The sequence below is a fragment of the Thermobia domestica genome, chromosome 6 (genome assembly GCF_964235325.1).
Source record: "Thermobia domestica chromosome 6, izTheDome1.hap1.1, whole genome shotgun sequence".
Lineage (NCBI taxonomy): Eukaryota > Metazoa > Arthropoda > Insecta > Zygentoma > Lepismatidae > Thermobia > Thermobia domestica.
The window spans coordinates 70264545-70284477 of NC_137459.1; the positions used below are offsets into that span (position 1 = coordinate 70264545).

Consider the following 19933-nt stretch of genomic DNA (forward strand, 5'->3'; position numbering starts at 1 on the left):
TTTACCCTTGTTCTCACGATTTGAACGCTTTGTAATGAAATGAAATCTTTGAGTTTTACGTCCCACGCTTATATCGGATAGGCTAAAGGAGACGATAATGATGATGAGAAATGAATGAAATGGTGGAATAATGAAAGTGGCAGGAAACGGGAGAACCCCGAGAAAACCCACGCACACGGTAATTGTCCACCTCAAAGTTCACTTGGCGCGAGCTGGAATCGAACCAGGGGCCGCATGCACCAGAGGCGAACGCTCTGCCACTGAGCCACCGCGACTCTTGAACACTTCGTTAACGCACCTATTTCAGTCGATGCACCTATTTTAGTCGATTCACCCTCACTATCAATCTCGTCACGTATTTCTTCTTCAGATTCAACGACGTCATTTTCATCCGACAAATCACCTTCAGCCCGTAATGGATCGTTAACTTCACCGTCTAAATCAGACAGTTCGATCTCTATTTCATCTAATATATCATATATATCAGCAGTCTGTACTCTCCGGGCCGCCATTTTATGGATCAACATGAAATGAAGTCAGTGTTGCAACTTATTAAAAAATAACGCTTTTTTTAAGTTTGTAATTACTAATATCTGGTCCGTATTATCACTGGCGCAAATCCCGGGGGGACGAGGGGGACATGTCCCCCCAATCTTGAACCTGGGGGGGACTGCCCCCCCCCAACAATCTGATTAAAAAGTGCTTTTTCGGATAAGTGTCATGATTTGTGTCCGACTGCCCCAAAGGAATGTAAGATGAAATTGATTTCTCTTGGCTTTTCCATTTTTTTAAAAAAAGAATCGTATTCTGTAGTATCTCAAACTGAACTTCGTGCTGTAGTGAGTTTAGTAGTCTCATCAATATGTATTAATTCCACTTCCGCTATTTGGGCACAAATTGCAATAAATGCCAGATTAGGATATGCCCCTCTCCTCATGCTGGAAAGTTGTTTCAGCTGTAGGTACGGGCACAAATTCCGGGGAAATGGGGGGACATGTCCCCCCTCAACATTGGAACTGGGGGCTCTCCCAATAATCCGATTTGAAAAGTGCTTTTTGCAGATAACTGTGATGAGTTGTGTCCGACTGCCACAAAGGAAAGTGAGATGAAATTTGTTTCTCTTGGGTTTTTCATTTTTAATGAAAATGAAGGCGTGCGACTGTGCGTGACGTAACCTGATATGAAATCTTATCTCCTCCTCTCCCCTATCCCTAGCACAAGAAGAGTATATTGAAGTAGTAGGCCCCCCCGTATATTGCGTCGAGTCAGCAAAAATTTTTGTGACGTCATAGGTCAAAGGTCAATGACCTTGGCCCGGGGTCAATGACCTAGGGGTACCTAGCACCACCCCCTCTAAATTTTGGCAGGGGTACCTTGGCCCACCCCTTAAATTTTGGCAGGGGTACATAGGACCACCCCCCTTAAATTTTGGAAATTGCCAAATCTAAAAATTGGGTATGGTAGCCTAGGACCATAGTATGTACCTCTATCAGTATTGGGTGTCTATGTCGTTCCCTTTCATGGGTAAAAAATTGCCAAAAAGTCAAATTTCGGGGGTTTTTGACCTAATTTATCCCCTTTGATGAGGTATTATTACCCTATATAGTTATATGGGCGTATACAGGGGTTTATTACCTTTCATAAGACATGGGTACATTAATGCACCCCTTTAAATTTTTGGGAGGGGTACCTTGGCCCACCCCTTCAATTTTGGAAATTGCCCAATTTCAACATTGGGTATTATAGTATAGGACGCTAATATGGATCACTATAAATTTGGGTGGTCCACCTCGTTCCCTTCTAGGGGTACAAAATTGCCAAAATATAAACGTAAGCAATACGTTGTACCACGTGTTTGGTTTTCGACCTAATTTATCTCCTTGGATGAGGTCCTATTACCTTATATGATTATATGGTCATGTATAGGGGTCCATTCCTTTCATAAGACATGGGAATATTAATGCACCCCTTTAAAATTTTGGCAGGGGTACATAGGACCACCCCCTCCCACCCCCCTTAAATTTTGGAAATTGCCAAATCTAAAAATTTGGTATGGTAGCCTAGGACCTTAGTATGTACCTCTATCAGTATTGGGTGTCTATGTCGTTCCCTTTCATGGGTAAAAAATTGCCAAAAATTCAAATTTCGGGGTTTTTTGACCTAATTTATCCCCTTGGATGAGGTGTTATTACCTTATATAGTTATATGGGCGTATACAGGGGTCCATTACCTTTCATAAGATATGGGTATATTTGTGCACTCCTTTAAAAATTTGGGAGGGGTACCTTGGCCCACCCCTTAAATTTTGGAAATTGACCAATTTAAACATTGGGTATTATAGCACAGGACCCTAATATGTATCGTGATAAATTTGGGCGGTCCACCTCATTCCCTTCTAGGGGTACAAAATTGCCAAAATATAAACGTAAGCAATACGTTATACCACGTGTTTGGTTTTTGGTCGATTTTATCCCCATTGATGAGGTGTTATTATCCTATATAGTTATATGGTCATGTATAGGGGTCCATTACCTTTCATAAGATATGGGTATATTCGTGCACTCCTTTAAAAATTTGGGAGGGGTACTTTGGCCCACCCTTAAATTTTGGAAATTGCCCAATTTAAACATTTGGTATTATAGTACCGGATCCTAACATGTATTATGATAAATTTGGATGGTCCACCTCGTTTCCTTCTAGGGGTACAAAATTGTCAAAATATAAACGTAAGCAATACGTTGTACCACGTGTTTGGTCTTTTGGCCCAATTTATCCTCTTGGATGAGGTTCTATTACCTTATATGATTATATGGTTATGTATAGGGGTCTATTCCCTATCATAAGACATAGGTACATTTGTGCACTCCTTTAAAAATTTGGGAGGGGTACTTTGGCCCACCCCTTAAATTTTAGAAATTGCTCATTTTATATATTTGGTATTATAGTACTGGACCCTAACATGTATTATGATAAATTTGGGTGGTCCACCTCGTTCCCTTTTAGGGGTACAAATTGCCAAAATATAAACGTAAGCAATACGTTATACCACGTGTTTGGTTTTTGGCCTAATTTATGTGCTTGGATGAGGTTCTATTACCTTATATAGTTATATGATCATGTATACGGGTCCATTACCTTTCATAAGATATGGGTATATTTGTGCACCCCCGGGAGGGGTACAATGGTCCACCCCTTAAATTTTGGAAATTGACCAATTTAAACATTTGGTATTATAGTACAAGACCCTAATATGTATTATGATAAATTTGGGTGGTCCACCTCGTCCCCTTCTGGGGGTACAAAATTGCCAAAAATATAAACGTAAGCAATACGTGATTCCACGTGTTTGGTTTTTGGTCGATTTTATTCCCTTTGATGAGGTGTTATTACCTTATATGTTTACATGAGCGTATACAGGAGTCTATTACCTTTCATAAGACATGGGTATATTGATGCACCCCAGGAGGGGTACCTTGGCCCAACCCTTTAATTTTGGAAATTGCTTAATTTCAACATGTGGTGTCATAGTACTGGATACTAATATGTATCATGATAAATTTGGGTGGTCCACCTCGTTCCCTTTTAGGGGTACAAAATTGCCAAAATATAAACGTAAGCAATACGTTATACCACGTGTTTGATTTTTGACCTAGGGGTTCTATTACCTTATATGGTTATATGGTCATGTATATGGGTTCAATTCCTATCATAAGACATGGGTACATTGACGCACCCCTTGAAAAATTTGGGAGGGGTATCTTGGCTCATCCACTCGGTTTTAGAAATTGTTTTAATATAAGCATTTGGTATCATAGTACAGGACTTCAATATGTACCACTATAAATTTGGATGGTCCACATCGTTCCCTTTCATGGGTAAAGAACTACCAAAAATCGAATTTCGGAGGTTATTGACACCTATTTAGCACGTTATATGGTTTATTACCTTTATATGTTTATGTTCCCTTTTAAATTTGGGAATTATCAAATAACAAAATTCGGTAAACGTTTTCTAGGACCCATTGGTGTTCCTCTTATGGCCAAATATTCAAAATTTAAATGTTATTGACCGGCTTTATTATTGAATAAGTACAGGATTTATTACTTTTTTTCATAAGACACAGGTGTATTTGTGTACCAATCTTTAATTTTGGGGGGGGGGGGGTACATTTCTTATTGTCATATCAATAATTGGTAATTGTTCTTTGGGTAAATCATTATGATCACGTGATCAGTTATTGACCTATGATGGGATTAGGAGTCCAGGACATTGGTACATTAAAACTTTGTAGGATAATTTGAGAATGCGTCATTGGTATTGATTATTACAGCCAAATATAAACGTAAGCAATACGATGTACCACGTGATTGACCTTGATGAGGTAGTGTACATGGATTCATTTCCTTTGTTGTGGTACTTCTTAAGTTTGAGTACACACACTTCTAGAAAACAGTTGGTTCTACTCAGGTAAACAATTGACGGACATTATTAACCTTATTGAACATATAATAATATGATTAACTCTAAGACTTAGGTATATCAAGAGAAGTATTCTTTAAATTTGGGAATGGTGATAAACAGAATTTTAACATAAGGCGCGAAATTAGAAACAATACATTGAACTTTAGTCACAGCTCATAGTCTAAGATCATTGGTGGTGATTGATTTGAAATCTGATAGCTATCCTTATTGAATCTTATGACTCATAGACGAAAGGCAATACATGCTACAACACTGGCAAAGTTATTGTTAATGCAATTTGATTGGTTGATCACTATCTTTCCTGCAATCTGATTGGTTGATCACTATCTTTCGTGCAATCTGATTGGCTGATGATTTTCAAATCTTTGCTGTATTCAGTTTTAAGTTTTGTTTAACATTTAAAAATCTTGGTTTCGTTCAACATTTTGCACTCACTGATAAATATGATCAAAACCGTTTATTTGTTAATCGAATAGTTAAAAACCGGATAAAGTTTGACGGTTAACCGTGAAACGTAAAATTTTTTTAGTTTGAAATTTTTTTGCTTGAAATTTTTTTGTTTGAAAATTTTTTCGTTTCCAAATTTTTTTGTTTCAAAATTTTGTTTGAGATTTTTTCGTTTGAAATTTTTTGTTTGAAAATTTTTTCGTTTGAAATTTTTTGTTTGAAAATTTTTTTGTTCGAAAATTTTGTTTAAAATTTTTTGTTTAAAATTTTTGTTTCAAAATTTTGTTTGAATGTTTTTTTGCTTGAAACATTTTGTTTGAAAATTCTTGCTTTCAAATTTTTTGTTTGATTTTTCTTTGGTTTGAAATTTTTTTTGACAACTTTTGTTTCAAAATTTTTTGTTTAAAATTTTTTTGTTTGAAATTTTTTTCGTTCAAAATTTTGTTTAAAATTTTTGTTTGAAATTTTTCGTTTCCAAATTTTTTTTGTTTAAATTCTTTTTGTTTCGAAAGTTTTGTTTGAAATTTTTTGTTTGAAACTTTGGTTTGACATTTTTAAAAGTTTGTGCACTCATTAGTAAAGAACCGGAACTGTTAGAACTAAAACCTCTGGCAACATTGTGGTGCAATAGTACACGTCAGAACATAGGGTTGTACTTGAAATGAAAAAAACACAATTCATTGAAATGGATCATTTTATTACACTCCACATACATCCATACCAGATAGTGGTTCTGGATATTGTCGATACAATGTATTTTGAACTTCTTGCACTAGTTTGTCTTTAGCATATAATTTTAATTCCAATTGAAGTCTTTTAAGGTCTATTGCGATATCAATTGGTGGAAACTCAATGTCCATTTGATCACAAATAAACTGTTTATCAATGCAGGTATGCACCCACGAACGATGTTGACAACCATCACAATATCTAGATACATGTTGTACAATATGCATAACACATTTTTCAAAATAGTACTTTTTCAGGAATATACTTGTTTTGTTACACACTTCCACTGCATGTTTCACACACTGAAATACGCTGATGAATTTGTTCCATTCTGTTTGCGTTAGATACACCATGTTGCGATGGACATGGAATGTACTCTTTTTACGTAACAGCACCATCTTCTCTTCGAGGACTGTACGCATCACCACTTCATGATTTGAGCCTAATGATTTGACTATGGTCACATTTAGCTCATCATGAAAATAATCGTTCATTTGGTCGATTCGTGCCATTCTTCACAGGTCAGTTGTACACCAAATTGTTCTGCTTTGCCCAATCGAATCACTGGTTCAAATGTTCTAGCACTGATACCAATCATCACATGTTTTGTTTGAAATATATTTATTGGATAATAGCTTGCGAAGATGAACTCTTTATCGTTAGAAGTACACATCTTTCCTCCTGAAAAGCACTTGCTCAAATGATTTCGTGGGATGACACTGTATTTGAAGGTTTATAATTATTGCTGACGTCATTGGTAAGGAATGTGCTGACGTTTGAATTCATGATTTCATCACAGTTGCTGACGTCATGCCGACCAACCAAATTCATACAACTACGGCTGACGTCATTGGAAAGAAATGTGCTGATTCATGATTTCATCACAATGGCTGACGAATCTGGCTGTGTACTAAATTCAAGTTGATGACTTCGACCCAAGAATCCTTTGTAACATAAAGATACAGATCCAGTATTTAAGAAACGCAGCAGTTCTTCTTGTTTTGATGGTTCCATGGGTAAATATCTTGCTGGTAAAATTATATTCTTATCATTTTCAAGCTTCACTACGATTCTTAATCCAAACTCTGTAGGGATCATTTGGCTAGCTAAGATTCTATAAGGTACATTCTGTTGTAAATCAGTAATCTTGGTAAATGATTTCATCACATCACGTGTGTTTAGAAACTGCAGACAAGTAGCCATGATGATGTTATCATGAATACTAACTCGAACGATGATGCAAAACTGATGACGTTGCATTATCGTGTTCTGACGTGTACTATTGCACCATGTTCTGACGTGTACTATTGCACCACAATGTTGCCAGAGGTTTTAGTTCTAACAGTTCCGGTTCTTTACTAATGAGTGCACAAACTTTTAAAAATAAAGTTTCAAACAAAAAATTTCAAACAAAACTTTCGAAACAAAAAGAATTTAAACAAAAAAAATTTGGAAACGAAAAATTTCAAACAAAAATTTTAAACAAAATTTTGAACGAAAAAAATTTCAAACAAAAAAATTTTAAACAAAAAATTTTGAAACAAAAGTTGTCAAAAAAAATTTCAAACCAAAGAAAAATCAAACAAAAAATTTGAAAGCAAGAATTTTCAAACAAAATGTTTCAAGCAAAAAAAAATTCAAACAAAATTTTGAAACAAAAATTTTAAACAAAATTTTCGAACAAAAAAATTTTCAAACAAAAAATTTCAAACGAAAAAATTTTCAAACAAAAAATTTCAAACGAAAAAATCTCAAACAAAATTTTGAAACAAAAAAATTTGGAAACGAAAAAATTTTCAAACAAAAAAATTTCAAGCAAAAAAATTTCAAACTAAAAAAATTTTACGTTTCACGGTTAACCGTCAAACTTTATCCGGTTTTTAACTATTCGATTAACAAATAAACGGTTTTGATCATATTTATCAGTGAGTGCAAAATGTTGAACGAAACCAAGATTTTTAAATGTTAAACAAAACTTAAAACTGAATACAGCAAAGATTTGAAAATCATCAGCCAATCAGATTGCACGAAAGATAGTGATCAACCAATCAGATTGCAGGAAAGATAGTGATCAACCAATCAAATTGCATTAACAATAACTTTGCCAGTGTTGTAGCATGTATTGCCTTTCGTCTATGAGTCATAAGATTCAATAAGGATAGCTATCAGATTTCAAATCAATCACCACCAATGATCTTAGACTATGAGCTGTGACTAAAGTTCAATGTATTGTTTCTAATTTCGCGCCTTATGTTAAAATTCTGTTTATCACCATTCCCAAATTTAAAGAATACTTCTCTTGATATACCTAAGTCTTAGAGTTAATCATATTATTATATGTTCAATAAGGTTAATAATGTCCGTCAATTGTTTACCTGAGTAGAACCAACTGTTTTCTAGAAGTGTGTGTACTCAAACTTAAGAAGTACCACAACAAAGGAAATGAATCCATGTACACTACCTCATCAAGGTCAATCACGTGGTACATCGTATTGCTTACGTTTATATTTGGCTGTAATAATCAATACCAATGACGCATTCTCAAATTATCCTACAAAGTTTTAATGTACCAATGTCCTGGACTCCTAATCCCATCATAGGTCAATAACTGATCACGTGATCATAATGATTTACCCAAAGAACAATTACCAATTATTGATATGACAATAAGAAATGTACCCCCCCCCCAAAATTAAAGATTGGTACACAAATACACCTGTGTCTTATGGAAAAAAGTAATAAATCCTGTACTTATTCAATAATAAAGCCGGTCAATAACATTTAAATTTTGAATATTTGGCCATAAGAGGAACACCAATGGGTCCTAGAAAACGTTTACCGAATTTTGTTATTTGATAATTCCCAAATTTAAAAGGGAACATAAACATATAAAGGTAATAAACCATATAACGTGCTAAATAGGTGTCAATAACCTCCGAAATTCGATTTTTGGTAGTTCTTTACCCATGAAAGGGAACGATGTGGACCATCCAAATTTATAGTGGTACATATTGAAGTCCTGTACTATGATACCAAATGCTTATATTAAAACAATTTCTAAAACCGAGTGGATGAGCCAAGATACCCCTCCCAAATTTTTCAAGGGGTGCGTCAATGTACCCATGTCTTATGATAGGAATTGAACCCATATACATGACCATATAACCATATAAGGTAATAGAACCCCTAGGTCAAAAATCAAACACGTGGTATAACGTATTGCTTACGTTTATATTTTGGCAATTTTGTACCCCTAAAAGGGAACGAGGTGGACCACCCAAATTTATCATGATACATATTAGTATCCAGTACTATGACACCACATGTTGAAATTAAGCAATTTCCAAAATTAAAGGGTTGGGCCAAGGTACCCCTCCTGGGGTGCATCAATATACCCATGTCTTATGAAAGGTAATAGACTCCTGTATACGCTCATGTAAACATATAAGGTAATAACACCTCATCAAAGGGAATAAAATCGACCAAAAACCAAACACGTGGAATAACGTATTGCTTACGTTTATATTTTTGGCAATTTTGTACCCCCAGAAGGGGACGAGGTGGACCACCCAAATTTATCATAATACATATTAGGGTCTTGTACTATAATACCAAATGTTTAAATTGGTCAATTTCCAAAATTTAAGGGGTGGACCATTGTACCCCTCCCGGGGGTGCACAAATATACCCATATCTTATGAAAGGTAATGGACCCGTATACATGATCATATAACTATATAAGGTAATAGAACCTCATCCAAGCACATAAATTAGGCCAAAAACCAAACACGTGGTATAACGTATTGCTTACGTTTATATTTTGGCAATTTGTACCCCTAAAAGGGAACGAGGTGGACCACCCAAATTTATCATAATACATGTTAGGGTCCAGTACTATAATACCAAATATATAAAATGAGCAATTTCTAAAATTTAAGGGGTGGGCCAAAGTACCCCTCCCAAATTTTTAAAGGAGTGCACAAATGTACCTATGTCTTATGATAGGGAATAGACCCCTATACATAACCATATAATCATATAAGGTAATAGAACCTCATCCAAGAGGATAAATTGGGCCAAAAGACCAAACACGTGGTACAACGTATTGCTTACGTTTATATTTTGACAATTTTGTACCCCTAGAAGGAAACGAGGTGGACCATCCAAATTTATCATAATACATGTTAGGATCCGGTACTATAATACCAAATGTTTAAATTGGGCAATTTCCAAAATTTAAGGGTGGGCCAAAGTACCCCTCCCAAATTTTTAAAGGAGTGCACGAATATACCCATATCTTATGAAAGGTAATGGACCCCTATACATGACCATATAACTATATAGGATAATAACATCTCATCAATGGGGATAAAATCGACCAAAAACCAAACACGTGGTATAACGTATTGCTTACGTTTATATTTTGGCAATTTTGTACCCCTAGAAGGGAATGAGGTGGACCGCCCAAATTTATCACGATACATATTAGGGTCCTGTGCTATAATACCCAATGTTTAAATTGGTCAATTTCCAAAATTTAAGGGGTGGGCCAAGGTACCCCTCCCAAATTTTTAAAGGAGTGCACAAATATACCCATATCTTATGAAAGGTAATGGACCCCTGTATACGCCCATATAACTATATAAGGTAATAACACCTCATCCAAGGGGATAAATTAGGTCAAAAAACCCCGAAATTTGAATTTTTGGCAATTTTTTACCCATGAAAGGGAACGACATAGACACCCAATACTGATAGAGGTACATACTAAGGTCCTAGGCTACCATACCAAATTTTTAGATTTGGCAATTTCCAAAATTTAAGGGGGGTGGGAGGGGGTGGTCCTATGTACCCCTGCCAAAATTTTAAAGGGGTGCATTAATATTCCCATGTCTTATGAAAGGAATGGACCCCTATACATGACCATATAATCATATAAGGTAATAGGACCTCATCCAAGGAGATAAATTAGGTCGAAAACCAAACACGTGGTACAACGTATTGCTTACGTTTATATTTTGGCAATTTTGTACCCCTAGAAGGGAACGAGGTGGACCACCCAAATTTATAGTGATCCATATTAGCGTCCTATACTATAATACCCAATGTTGAAATTGGGCAATTTCCAAAATTGAAGGGGTGGGCCAAGGTACCCCTCCCAAAAATTTAAAGGGGTGCATTAATGTACCCATGTCTTATGAAAGGTAATAAACCCCTGTATACGCCCATATAACTATATAGGGTAATAATACCTCATCAAAGGGGATAAATTAGGTCAAAAACCCCCGAAATTTGACTTTTTGGCAATTTTTTACCCATGAAAGGGAACGACATAGACACCCAATACTGATAGAGGTACATACTATGGTCCTAGGCTACCATACCCAATTTTTAGATTTGGCAATTTCCAAAATTTAAGGGGGGTGGTCCTATGTACCCCTGCCAAAATTTAAGGGGTGGGCCAAGGTACCCCTGCCAAAATTTAGAGGGGGTGGTCCTAGGTACCCCTAGGTCATTGACCCCGGGCCAAGGTCATTGACCTTTGACCTATGACGTCACAAAAATTTTTGCTGACTCGACGCAATATACGGGGGGGCCTACTACTATAGACTATCCAATGTCAGTAGAATCCATCTTTTCAGTAAATGCGCATTTAATCTATTTGTAGTATCAGCCTAGGCATCTACGCATGCTTCGTAAGCTAACTAACTCTATAGCCTATGGAACCCGGAGGTTCAATGCCGCGTTCACAAAAGCTCTCCACTGACTTCTATTCTTAGCCAACTGGATCCAGTTTCTACTTTGTATTCCTATCTCTGCGAGATCCATCTTAATATTGTCTTCCCATCTGCGCCTAGGTCTTCTTAATAGTCGTTTTCCGATTGGTCTTACCGCTAACACTTTGAAAGCATTCCTATTTTCTTCCATCCTGGCTACATGTCCTGCGCACCTAAGCCTCCTAGACTTGATGACCTTAACAATGTTTGGTAAGCCGTATAATTTACGTAGTTCGTCGTTATGAAGTTTCCACCATTCCCCATTCCCGTTCCTCTTGGTCCGAATATTTCTCTCGGGATCTTGTTCTCGAATACTTTCAGTCTATGCTCTGCACTCAGTAAACAACCATGTTTCGAAACCATACAGAACAACAGGTATGATTATCGTTTTATACATTTTAAGCTTCAAATCCCTCGACAGAATTCGCGACGACAAGAGGTTTTGAACTGAATAATAACACGAATTCCCTGTTTTTAGTCGATATTTAATTTCTTCGTGAATATGATTTTCGTCTGTTAATATTGATCCTAGATATTTGAAAGTATCCACTTTATCAAAAGTGTTATTTAATATTTTAACACATACATAATTTGCCGTATTACGGTCCCGACGCACTTCCATGTATTTAGTTTTCTCTGCATTTATTTCTAAACCCATGTCCATGCAAGCGCGTCTAACAAGACCTCTGCATTTCTTTATATTTTTCTCCTATCATCCCCTACTAAATTTACATAATCAGCGTACGCATAACCTGGTGAACACCGTTCAGCTCTAGGCTCTGGTCGTTATCTTTAATTTTCCTTATAGCGTATTCCAGGACAAAGTTGAATAATAATGGCGACAATGCATCTTCTTGTTTCAGGCCATTCTTAATGCGAAAACACGTGGCCAAAAATTTTCCTACCTGGACTTTACTTTGGGATTCATTTAAACATGCCTTAATTGGTCTAATTAGCTTTTTCGGTATTCCAAATTCTGTAAGAACGTTGTACAATGTTTCTCTCCTAGCCGAGTTATAAGCCTTTCTAAAACCAATAAATAGTTGATGTACCGGACTACTATATTCCCGCTTGTTTTCGAGTATTTGGCGAATGGTAAATATTTGGTCGATAGTTTATCGATTTCGTCTAAATCCACACTGATAATCTCCAAAAATTTCATCTGCGTATGGGGTCAATCTTGCTAATAGATTGTTTGAAAGGATGTTAACAGATGAGAGATGCCTCGATAATTATTACAGTCAGTTTTGTCGCCTTTCTTGTGGATTGGAACAATGATTGATTCTTCCCACTCTTGTGGCAATTCTTCCTTGTTGTAGATAAGGAGAATGAGTTTGTGTATCTTGTCTCACAATTTTTTGCCTTTAGCTAAAATTAACTCAGCCAGAATTTCGTTTACACCCGAGATTTGTGTTTCTTTAATTTCTTTATAGCGATTTTTACTTCTATTCGATTGGGTTCTGGAATGTATGGTTCTGCGGTGTGTATCTTCCTTTGTCCACGCACATTAGTTTTTGGCTGCGTGTTAAGCAAATCGTCAAAGAAATATTTCCATCTATTTAAAATGCTATCTGTATCAGTGAGAACTGTTCCATCAGCTTTCTTTCATATATAAGAACGACGTTGATAGCCTTTCTTAAATTCGTTGATCCCTTTCTACATGTCCCGAATGTTTTTATTTTTACTATTATCTTCAAGTTCCTAAATTTTAGCTTTCAAAATATCGCGTTTCTTTGTTCTAAAAGTTTTGAAAGTTCCTCGCCTGATGTCTACGAAATTTTGTGTAGTTATTTCATTCGGATTTTGTAGCCAACGTAATTTTGCTGTTTTCTCTTCTCTACTAGTTCGAACCATGGTTTGTTCCTACGTATTTCCGCGTGTCCTTTTTTTTTTTTTTTTTGAGAGAGAGAGAGAGAGAGAGAGAGAGAGAGAGAGGATGTTTCGTAAGCAAAGAAAAGAATTCAGTTGCTGGAATATTTTTTTCTATAATCTTAAGGTTACATCTGTTAAGTAAAGAGTATGACATGCGTCAGATTTCTGAAACGATTCCTGTAATGTTATTGAGATTATAATCATTTTGCTCAAAGAGTATTGTTGCGTCATACATAATTAATATTCTTTCTTCATAGTTTTGGGGAAGTCGTCATTTATATTATTATATTACTATAAAACAATTTTAACGTGGATCTTTGTGGATGCCTAATTAGAAATATACCAATTATAAATATGCATGTATTCAGATTTCAGAATGTTTTCACGGCAGTGATTTGTAATACTGATATGTACTACTACTTCATCTACATCGCCTAATATATAATATACTGTACAACAGTTGATCAGATTCATCTACCGTAATATGAATTTCATCTCCCTTATCTAGAATAAGCCTCAAATCTGCCCACCTTCCAATGTTGAAGACAATCAATGGCGTATTTAGGATTTTCTTTCGAGGGCTATGCCCAACACAAGGAAGGAAGTGGGCAAATGCCCACCTTAGTTTGAAAATTAAATATATTTTAATTTATGCATAAATTGAAGTTATAATGGCAAGAATTACAGATCGATAAATCCTATATGATATGATACAAAAATTTAGAAGTGAATCTAACCCTTTATTCTATTCATACAAGAAAAAGAAAGCATCCTCTTGGCCGTCCTAATTTCCCGGGCTAATTATTACCCCGTTTTGATTTTCTTTAATTCAAACATTTCCTTCTTTTAAAAATGACTAAACGATATAATAGTTCCTTTGTTATAATAACTAAAGTCCTGTCATGTTGATATCCGCGCATGTTGGTGTGGAACACTAGTTTCGCTTATCAACTCCTCTTAGTTTTGGTGTTACTGATGACGGCCAACTTGAATCACAACTGACAACGGTCGATAAAGGCAAAATGAAAGTAGCAACGTCAAGCAAAAGAAACATAAAAATAGAAAGGATGACAGAAAGAACAATTAAGGACGCAGTTCTTACATGGAATGAAATTTGACAAATACAGTATTATTTCTGAACAAAAAGCATAAGAAAATGGAAAGTCAATGACATTCTTAGAAATGGTAAGAAGGATTATTGTTGTACGTGGAATGCGTACAACTAACAAATTATTTCGAGGGGAGGATGAGCCCGATAGCCTTCTAAATACGTCACTGAAGACAATTCTGCTCCCCTGATCCTTCACGGCATTGTTTTCAACTTCATAAATATTTTGAACATCGCTTACATATATATATATATATATATATATATATATATATATATATATATTGTAACGTTTTACCCGTCCCCCCCAATGTTGAAGACAGATTTGCGCCTCTGCGTATTATACTGACAGGGATAATTGTTTCCCCATAATCCTTTTCTCCCTATAAAATAACAAATACGTAATATTTTTTTTAAATTTCTATTACACTGTGATTATATATATGTATGATATATATATGTATGTATTGTAATGTCCCACATGGTGTTGTGTATAAACAATTCTACACCCCAGTGTTTACAAACACCACCACGTGGTTTAGCAAGAGGATTCCACACACCAGATGGATCTACTATCACCTACAGACGACGGGCTTCTGGCCCCTCCCATGGAGCAGACGATTACAACGGAGCAGCAGGGCCACCGCCACCCAAGGAACCCTATAAATTGGCTGGACGACGGCAATTCTTTACCAGTTCACTGGTGCCCCTCCTATAGTTTGCTTCGGAACATTAGGAGTAACCTAATCCCAGGCCTCTAGTCTGCTTCGGGACTACGCCTTTCCTTTCTCCTCTCTTTTCTCCTGGCCTAGCCTGCTTCGGAGTTTTGTCGGGAATTCCAATCTCAGCCGCTTAACCTGCTTCAGGGCTGTGTGGTCACCTAACCAACCCACTGCTTGCTTTGGGCCCTTAACTCCACTCTGCCTAGCCTGCTTCGGGTCTTTGCAGAGATCATGTCTGCGACCTTACGGTCAAAGACTACCTATAACTAACCTTGTGAATTTGGAGAGATTATTTGTATAGTGTACTAGCTGCGTTCACCCCGCTTCGCTGCGGTCACCCCGGAACGCAATAAACTTTGTTACTTAGATAATTTTTACTTTTTCGCTTTCAAGTGATATGATAAAAACCATAGAAGATTGCAGTAAATGTTAACATTATATCGCCTGTCATTTATGTTAACCCGCCCCGCTTCGCTGCGGTCACCCCGGAACGCAATAAACTTTGTTACTTAGATAATTTTTACTTTTTCGCTTTCAAATTGCAGTAAATGTTAACATTATAGCGCCTGTCATTTATGTTAACCCGCCGAGTGACACGGTCATGCGGGTTGCATATAAATACGTTTATTTTTATACCTATGATGAACTAACAAAGGATTTGTACGTTATGGACACTTGAATGGTCAATTATCTCAAGACACTGGTAATTAAAAATTAAAGTGATATGATAAAAACCATCTAGGGTCCAAATCCTAATAACCCCCCAAAAATGAAAGAAATTGGTTCAGCCGTATTAGCGTGATGAGCTAACAAAGGATTTGTGCGTTCTCTTTTATATAATAGATTGTAAAAATACTTTTATAGTGGAAATTTTATAATAAAAGCCGGTAGTAGGAGTCGATTCCGGACGCTAACCTATATGGGACAAAGTTTTACAATATATATATATCAAAGAACAAATACAAAGAGACGTACGATTCTACAAACACATTTTCGTAAAGAAATCCAGAAAAATCATATGTTGGGGTATCTGTACCCCCTCCTTCCTTCGTAGAGCAACGGTTAATGTATTTCGGGCAAAGAATTTTATTCTACATATTTTAGAAACTGTTCTACTCGGCCAATGTTCCGAGAGGAGAAATGTTAATGGAATTATGAGCGTGATTGTAGTACAAGCTATTTCCAATTTATAGCATTGTAATATGTTTAAATATAAAATATTAACCCTTAAAAGTTTGTGTATAACTTAAGGTGTTGCTATAACAAATAATAACATAAAATTGCACTATTTGTATTCTTTCAAATTTAATTAATTTCCTTTGCTTTCTTCTTTTCTTTTTATTTCTTTTAGGAGCTGTTACGGTTTTACATAATTAATGATGATGAGAAATCATCAAGGTCCGATATTTGGAACAGATTTCCATCTAACATTCAAGAACTGATGCATCCGTTACTCACATCTCGATACGTTATACAGTCTTCACATCACAAAAAAATTCGAACAGCACATCCCTTGTATGGGTATGTAATTTATTTGTTTCTTTTTACCAATGAAGTCGAAATTCAAATAATTAGGAAGAAGAAAAAAATTTTAAAAAATAGAGAACAGATAAAAAGCTGCCAAATGTCCAGGTGATCGTGTTAAAAAACTAAAGTAGATAAGCTCAGTAGAGTAATATAAAATAAAGGGATGGATAGGTGGTAAATGCGTAGGAGAGAAGAATAGTATAGGGAAAAGAATTGAACAACCACACCTAGTGAAAATTAACGTAATAATAATAATAGTAACAAAGAAATTGGCATAGATAAAAACTGCATAAAAAACGGAGTGAGTGAAGTGGAGTAAGGATCAGGGTGCGAATAATCAGGGATGGAGATTTTCCACTTTCAATCACATTTTGAACCTCCCTCTCCAAAGAAACTAGTCCCTCCTTCTTAAACCATGTTAGTGATAAAATGTTTAAATACATTGTCAAATTCCTCTATTTTTTTGTCATTGCTTGTAATTTTAGTTTACTGAATGTCTATCTTTTGTTTAACAATTCAATTATTTATTACTACTGTTGTGTAAAAGGGCAAAATTTATATATTTAGTTATTTTTAACAAACTGAAAATAGTAACGGAACATGAAATTTACTTTCCCATTGCGAGGTAAAAATTCTAACAATTTACCTGTTGTTTTTATACTAAGGCATTTTCGAAGTTACAAATATTTTTATGGAATTGAATTATATTCATATATATGTGTGTACTTAAATAAGATTACAGCATTCTTTGTTCCTTTGAACATCTTTTTTTGGAGTTTATGTATATTAAAATGTTATGTCGACGGGTGCGAATAATGATCATTTAGAGAAGGTGATGCTAATTTCTTTTAGCGAAACTGTTCTTTTATTGTTGACGGTACAAAGCCAGATATATATATATATATATATATATCGAGTGCTGTAATAGCAGTTAAATTTTTGCACATTATTTTTTCATTATTATTATTATTTAATGAAAATACAATGGAAACATTAATTTCATGTGCACTGATCAGTTTCATGAAATTGAAAGCATTCTGATGATCGTGTTACATGTATACAGCGGTAATAAGGAAATTCAGGGGGAAAATATATATATATTTTGAATAATGATACAAGAACTTTGTCACATGTAACCTGTTAGATTTGATATAATTAGAGAACATGCATAAAATTTTCGTAATATCTAAATTATTTAAAGCGTATACAGTCCGCTTTGCCGTATACTGCTGGTTCCGGTTTCATGTGATTAAGTTTTGCACAGTACTAGCCTCAAGAAATGCCATATCGCCATCCACGGTTGTTTGATTAGATTCTCAGTATTGTGAGTAATCAGTTGAAGTCGCCATTACCATTGTAGAGAATTGCATTAAAGATTGATCGTGGACATGCTGTCCCGTTTCTCTTTCAATGACTTTCCAGAGACCACGAATAGTTCGGACACGGCAATATTTGAAAGATCGTTTTAGTGGTCTAAGGACATAAAAACATTGGACAAGCACTAGGACTCGTCACTGGAATACCAGATGACGTGATAACATGGGTATCTATTTCCTGCTCCATTTGATAGTAAAAGTTGAGGATATTTCGTCAGTTTGACTGATGGTCTTATCCATGTGGTTCGGGCAGTTGAAGCCTGTTTATCAATGTTTGTTATCTGTTCGGAAAATGGGGGCTCATAATGTTGGTGGAAGTATGCTTTAATCACTTCTGCATTTATGCAAACCTATCTAACACTAATTTCTCAGCATACCCAAATTCTGCAGTAGTCATTGAATCTCTTGACCCTGTAGTAGGGGACAAAACCGTAGTCCTTGCATCGTTATAGCATTTGGCCATATTTGACTACTATCGAGTAGGCAAATCGTCTCATGTAGTGAGAACATACATTCCACTTGTCTCCTCGTATGTGGCGTTCATGTAGTCTCCAGAAGGTGTTTCATTTAGCGATATGCGGGTTGGAAGTGTGTACACGTGCTTAACGATAGCATTGTAGCCTCACAGTCATTGATGGATGGTTCTGTTGACACATCATCCTCGTGGATCCCCCTGACCACCTCCTTTTATGCTACTCGACATATGCCACGCTGCACTGTTATTTTTACTAGAACCCTTTTGCACATGATTTGAATTTTACTTGGAAAACGGACATGGCGTACTGTTCTTGATAGCGGTTCAGTTTCGGTTGCATTGCACCAATGTACACACTTACACTTCGGATCCGGAAAGAGGACGTCTCTGACTAATAATCAATGTACCTTACGCCTGCAGATGGCACTGGCACATCGAACTTGTTCGCATGCATCCTGAACAACCTTCTCTAAAACGCATGCAAAGTGATTATTTAGTGGGAGTAAATTTGTTTGTACAAAATTAATCTTTTTAACATTATTATAATTTCAGGTCTGATGCTAACATGACATTCCATGAGTGGGCATATTCGTGGGTGGTGAGATTGATGAACAGATGTTCTGAAGAACGTGCAAAATTTGTGTTCGATGTATGTAGGCACAGCATGCTCAAAGACATCAATGTCAATCTCTTCTTTCTACCGTATGTGTTAGGTAGGTTAATTTTTGTATTATTTTCTCGCGCCTTGAATGTTGGCATGCTATTTCTTTTTATAGTGGGCGCGGTGGCTCAGTGGTAGAGCGTTTACCTCCGGTGCTTGGAGTCTCTGGTTCGATCCCAGCTCGCGCCGTGTGGACTTTGTGGTCGACAAACACCGTGCTCGTGCATTTTCTCGGGGCTCTCCCGTTTCCTCCCAGTTTCTTCATTCCACCATTTCACTCATTTCTCACTATCACCGTCTCCTTTAACCTAACCGGCATAACCGTTGGACGTTAAACTTAAAGATTTCATTTCTTTTCTTTTTATAGTGTGATAAGTTTTTGTCTCTCTTAAAAATAATTCTGTGGAAATTTAGTTTAATTTTATTTGCGCTTTGTTATATTTGATGTCATTGTGGGGATAAATTGTCGTAATCAACATATATATATAAGAAACAATACATGTATCTCGAGAATAGTATACATTGTGAGAAATATAGGTACATGTCTGGTGGGGGGAAAGATGTTACTTATTCAGTCGGGAAAATTACTGACATGTGAAACACTAAGTGTTAAAATAAATATGGCTTAGAGACCTGTTCTTTAATTATCCCCAGAGCCAGTAATCGCAGACTAATTAGATCAGATTATCCTGCAGTCAATTCCAGAGATGAGCACTTTGTATTAGATTCGCTGTCATCAATGGGGTACAGGTTTGTG

The 19933-nt window shown here is 36.0% G+C and overlaps 1 protein-coding gene across 3 annotated transcripts in view; it reads left to right on the forward strand.

Annotated features, from left to right (window-relative positions):
* The window catches only part of LOC145688047 (serine/threonine-protein kinase ATR-like), a 297516-nt gene that overhangs the window by 152086 nt on the left and 125497 nt on the right, over positions 1-19933 (forward strand). For all 3 annotated transcript variants that reach the window (XM_081761752.1, XM_081761751.1, XM_081761753.1), the window contains 2 exons: positions 16489-16658; positions 19068-19228. In XM_081761752.1, coding sequence (XP_081617878.1) covers positions 16489-16658; positions 19068-19228 — 331 coding nt within the window. The remainder of the gene's footprint in view (positions 1-16488; positions 16659-19067; positions 19229-19933) is intronic.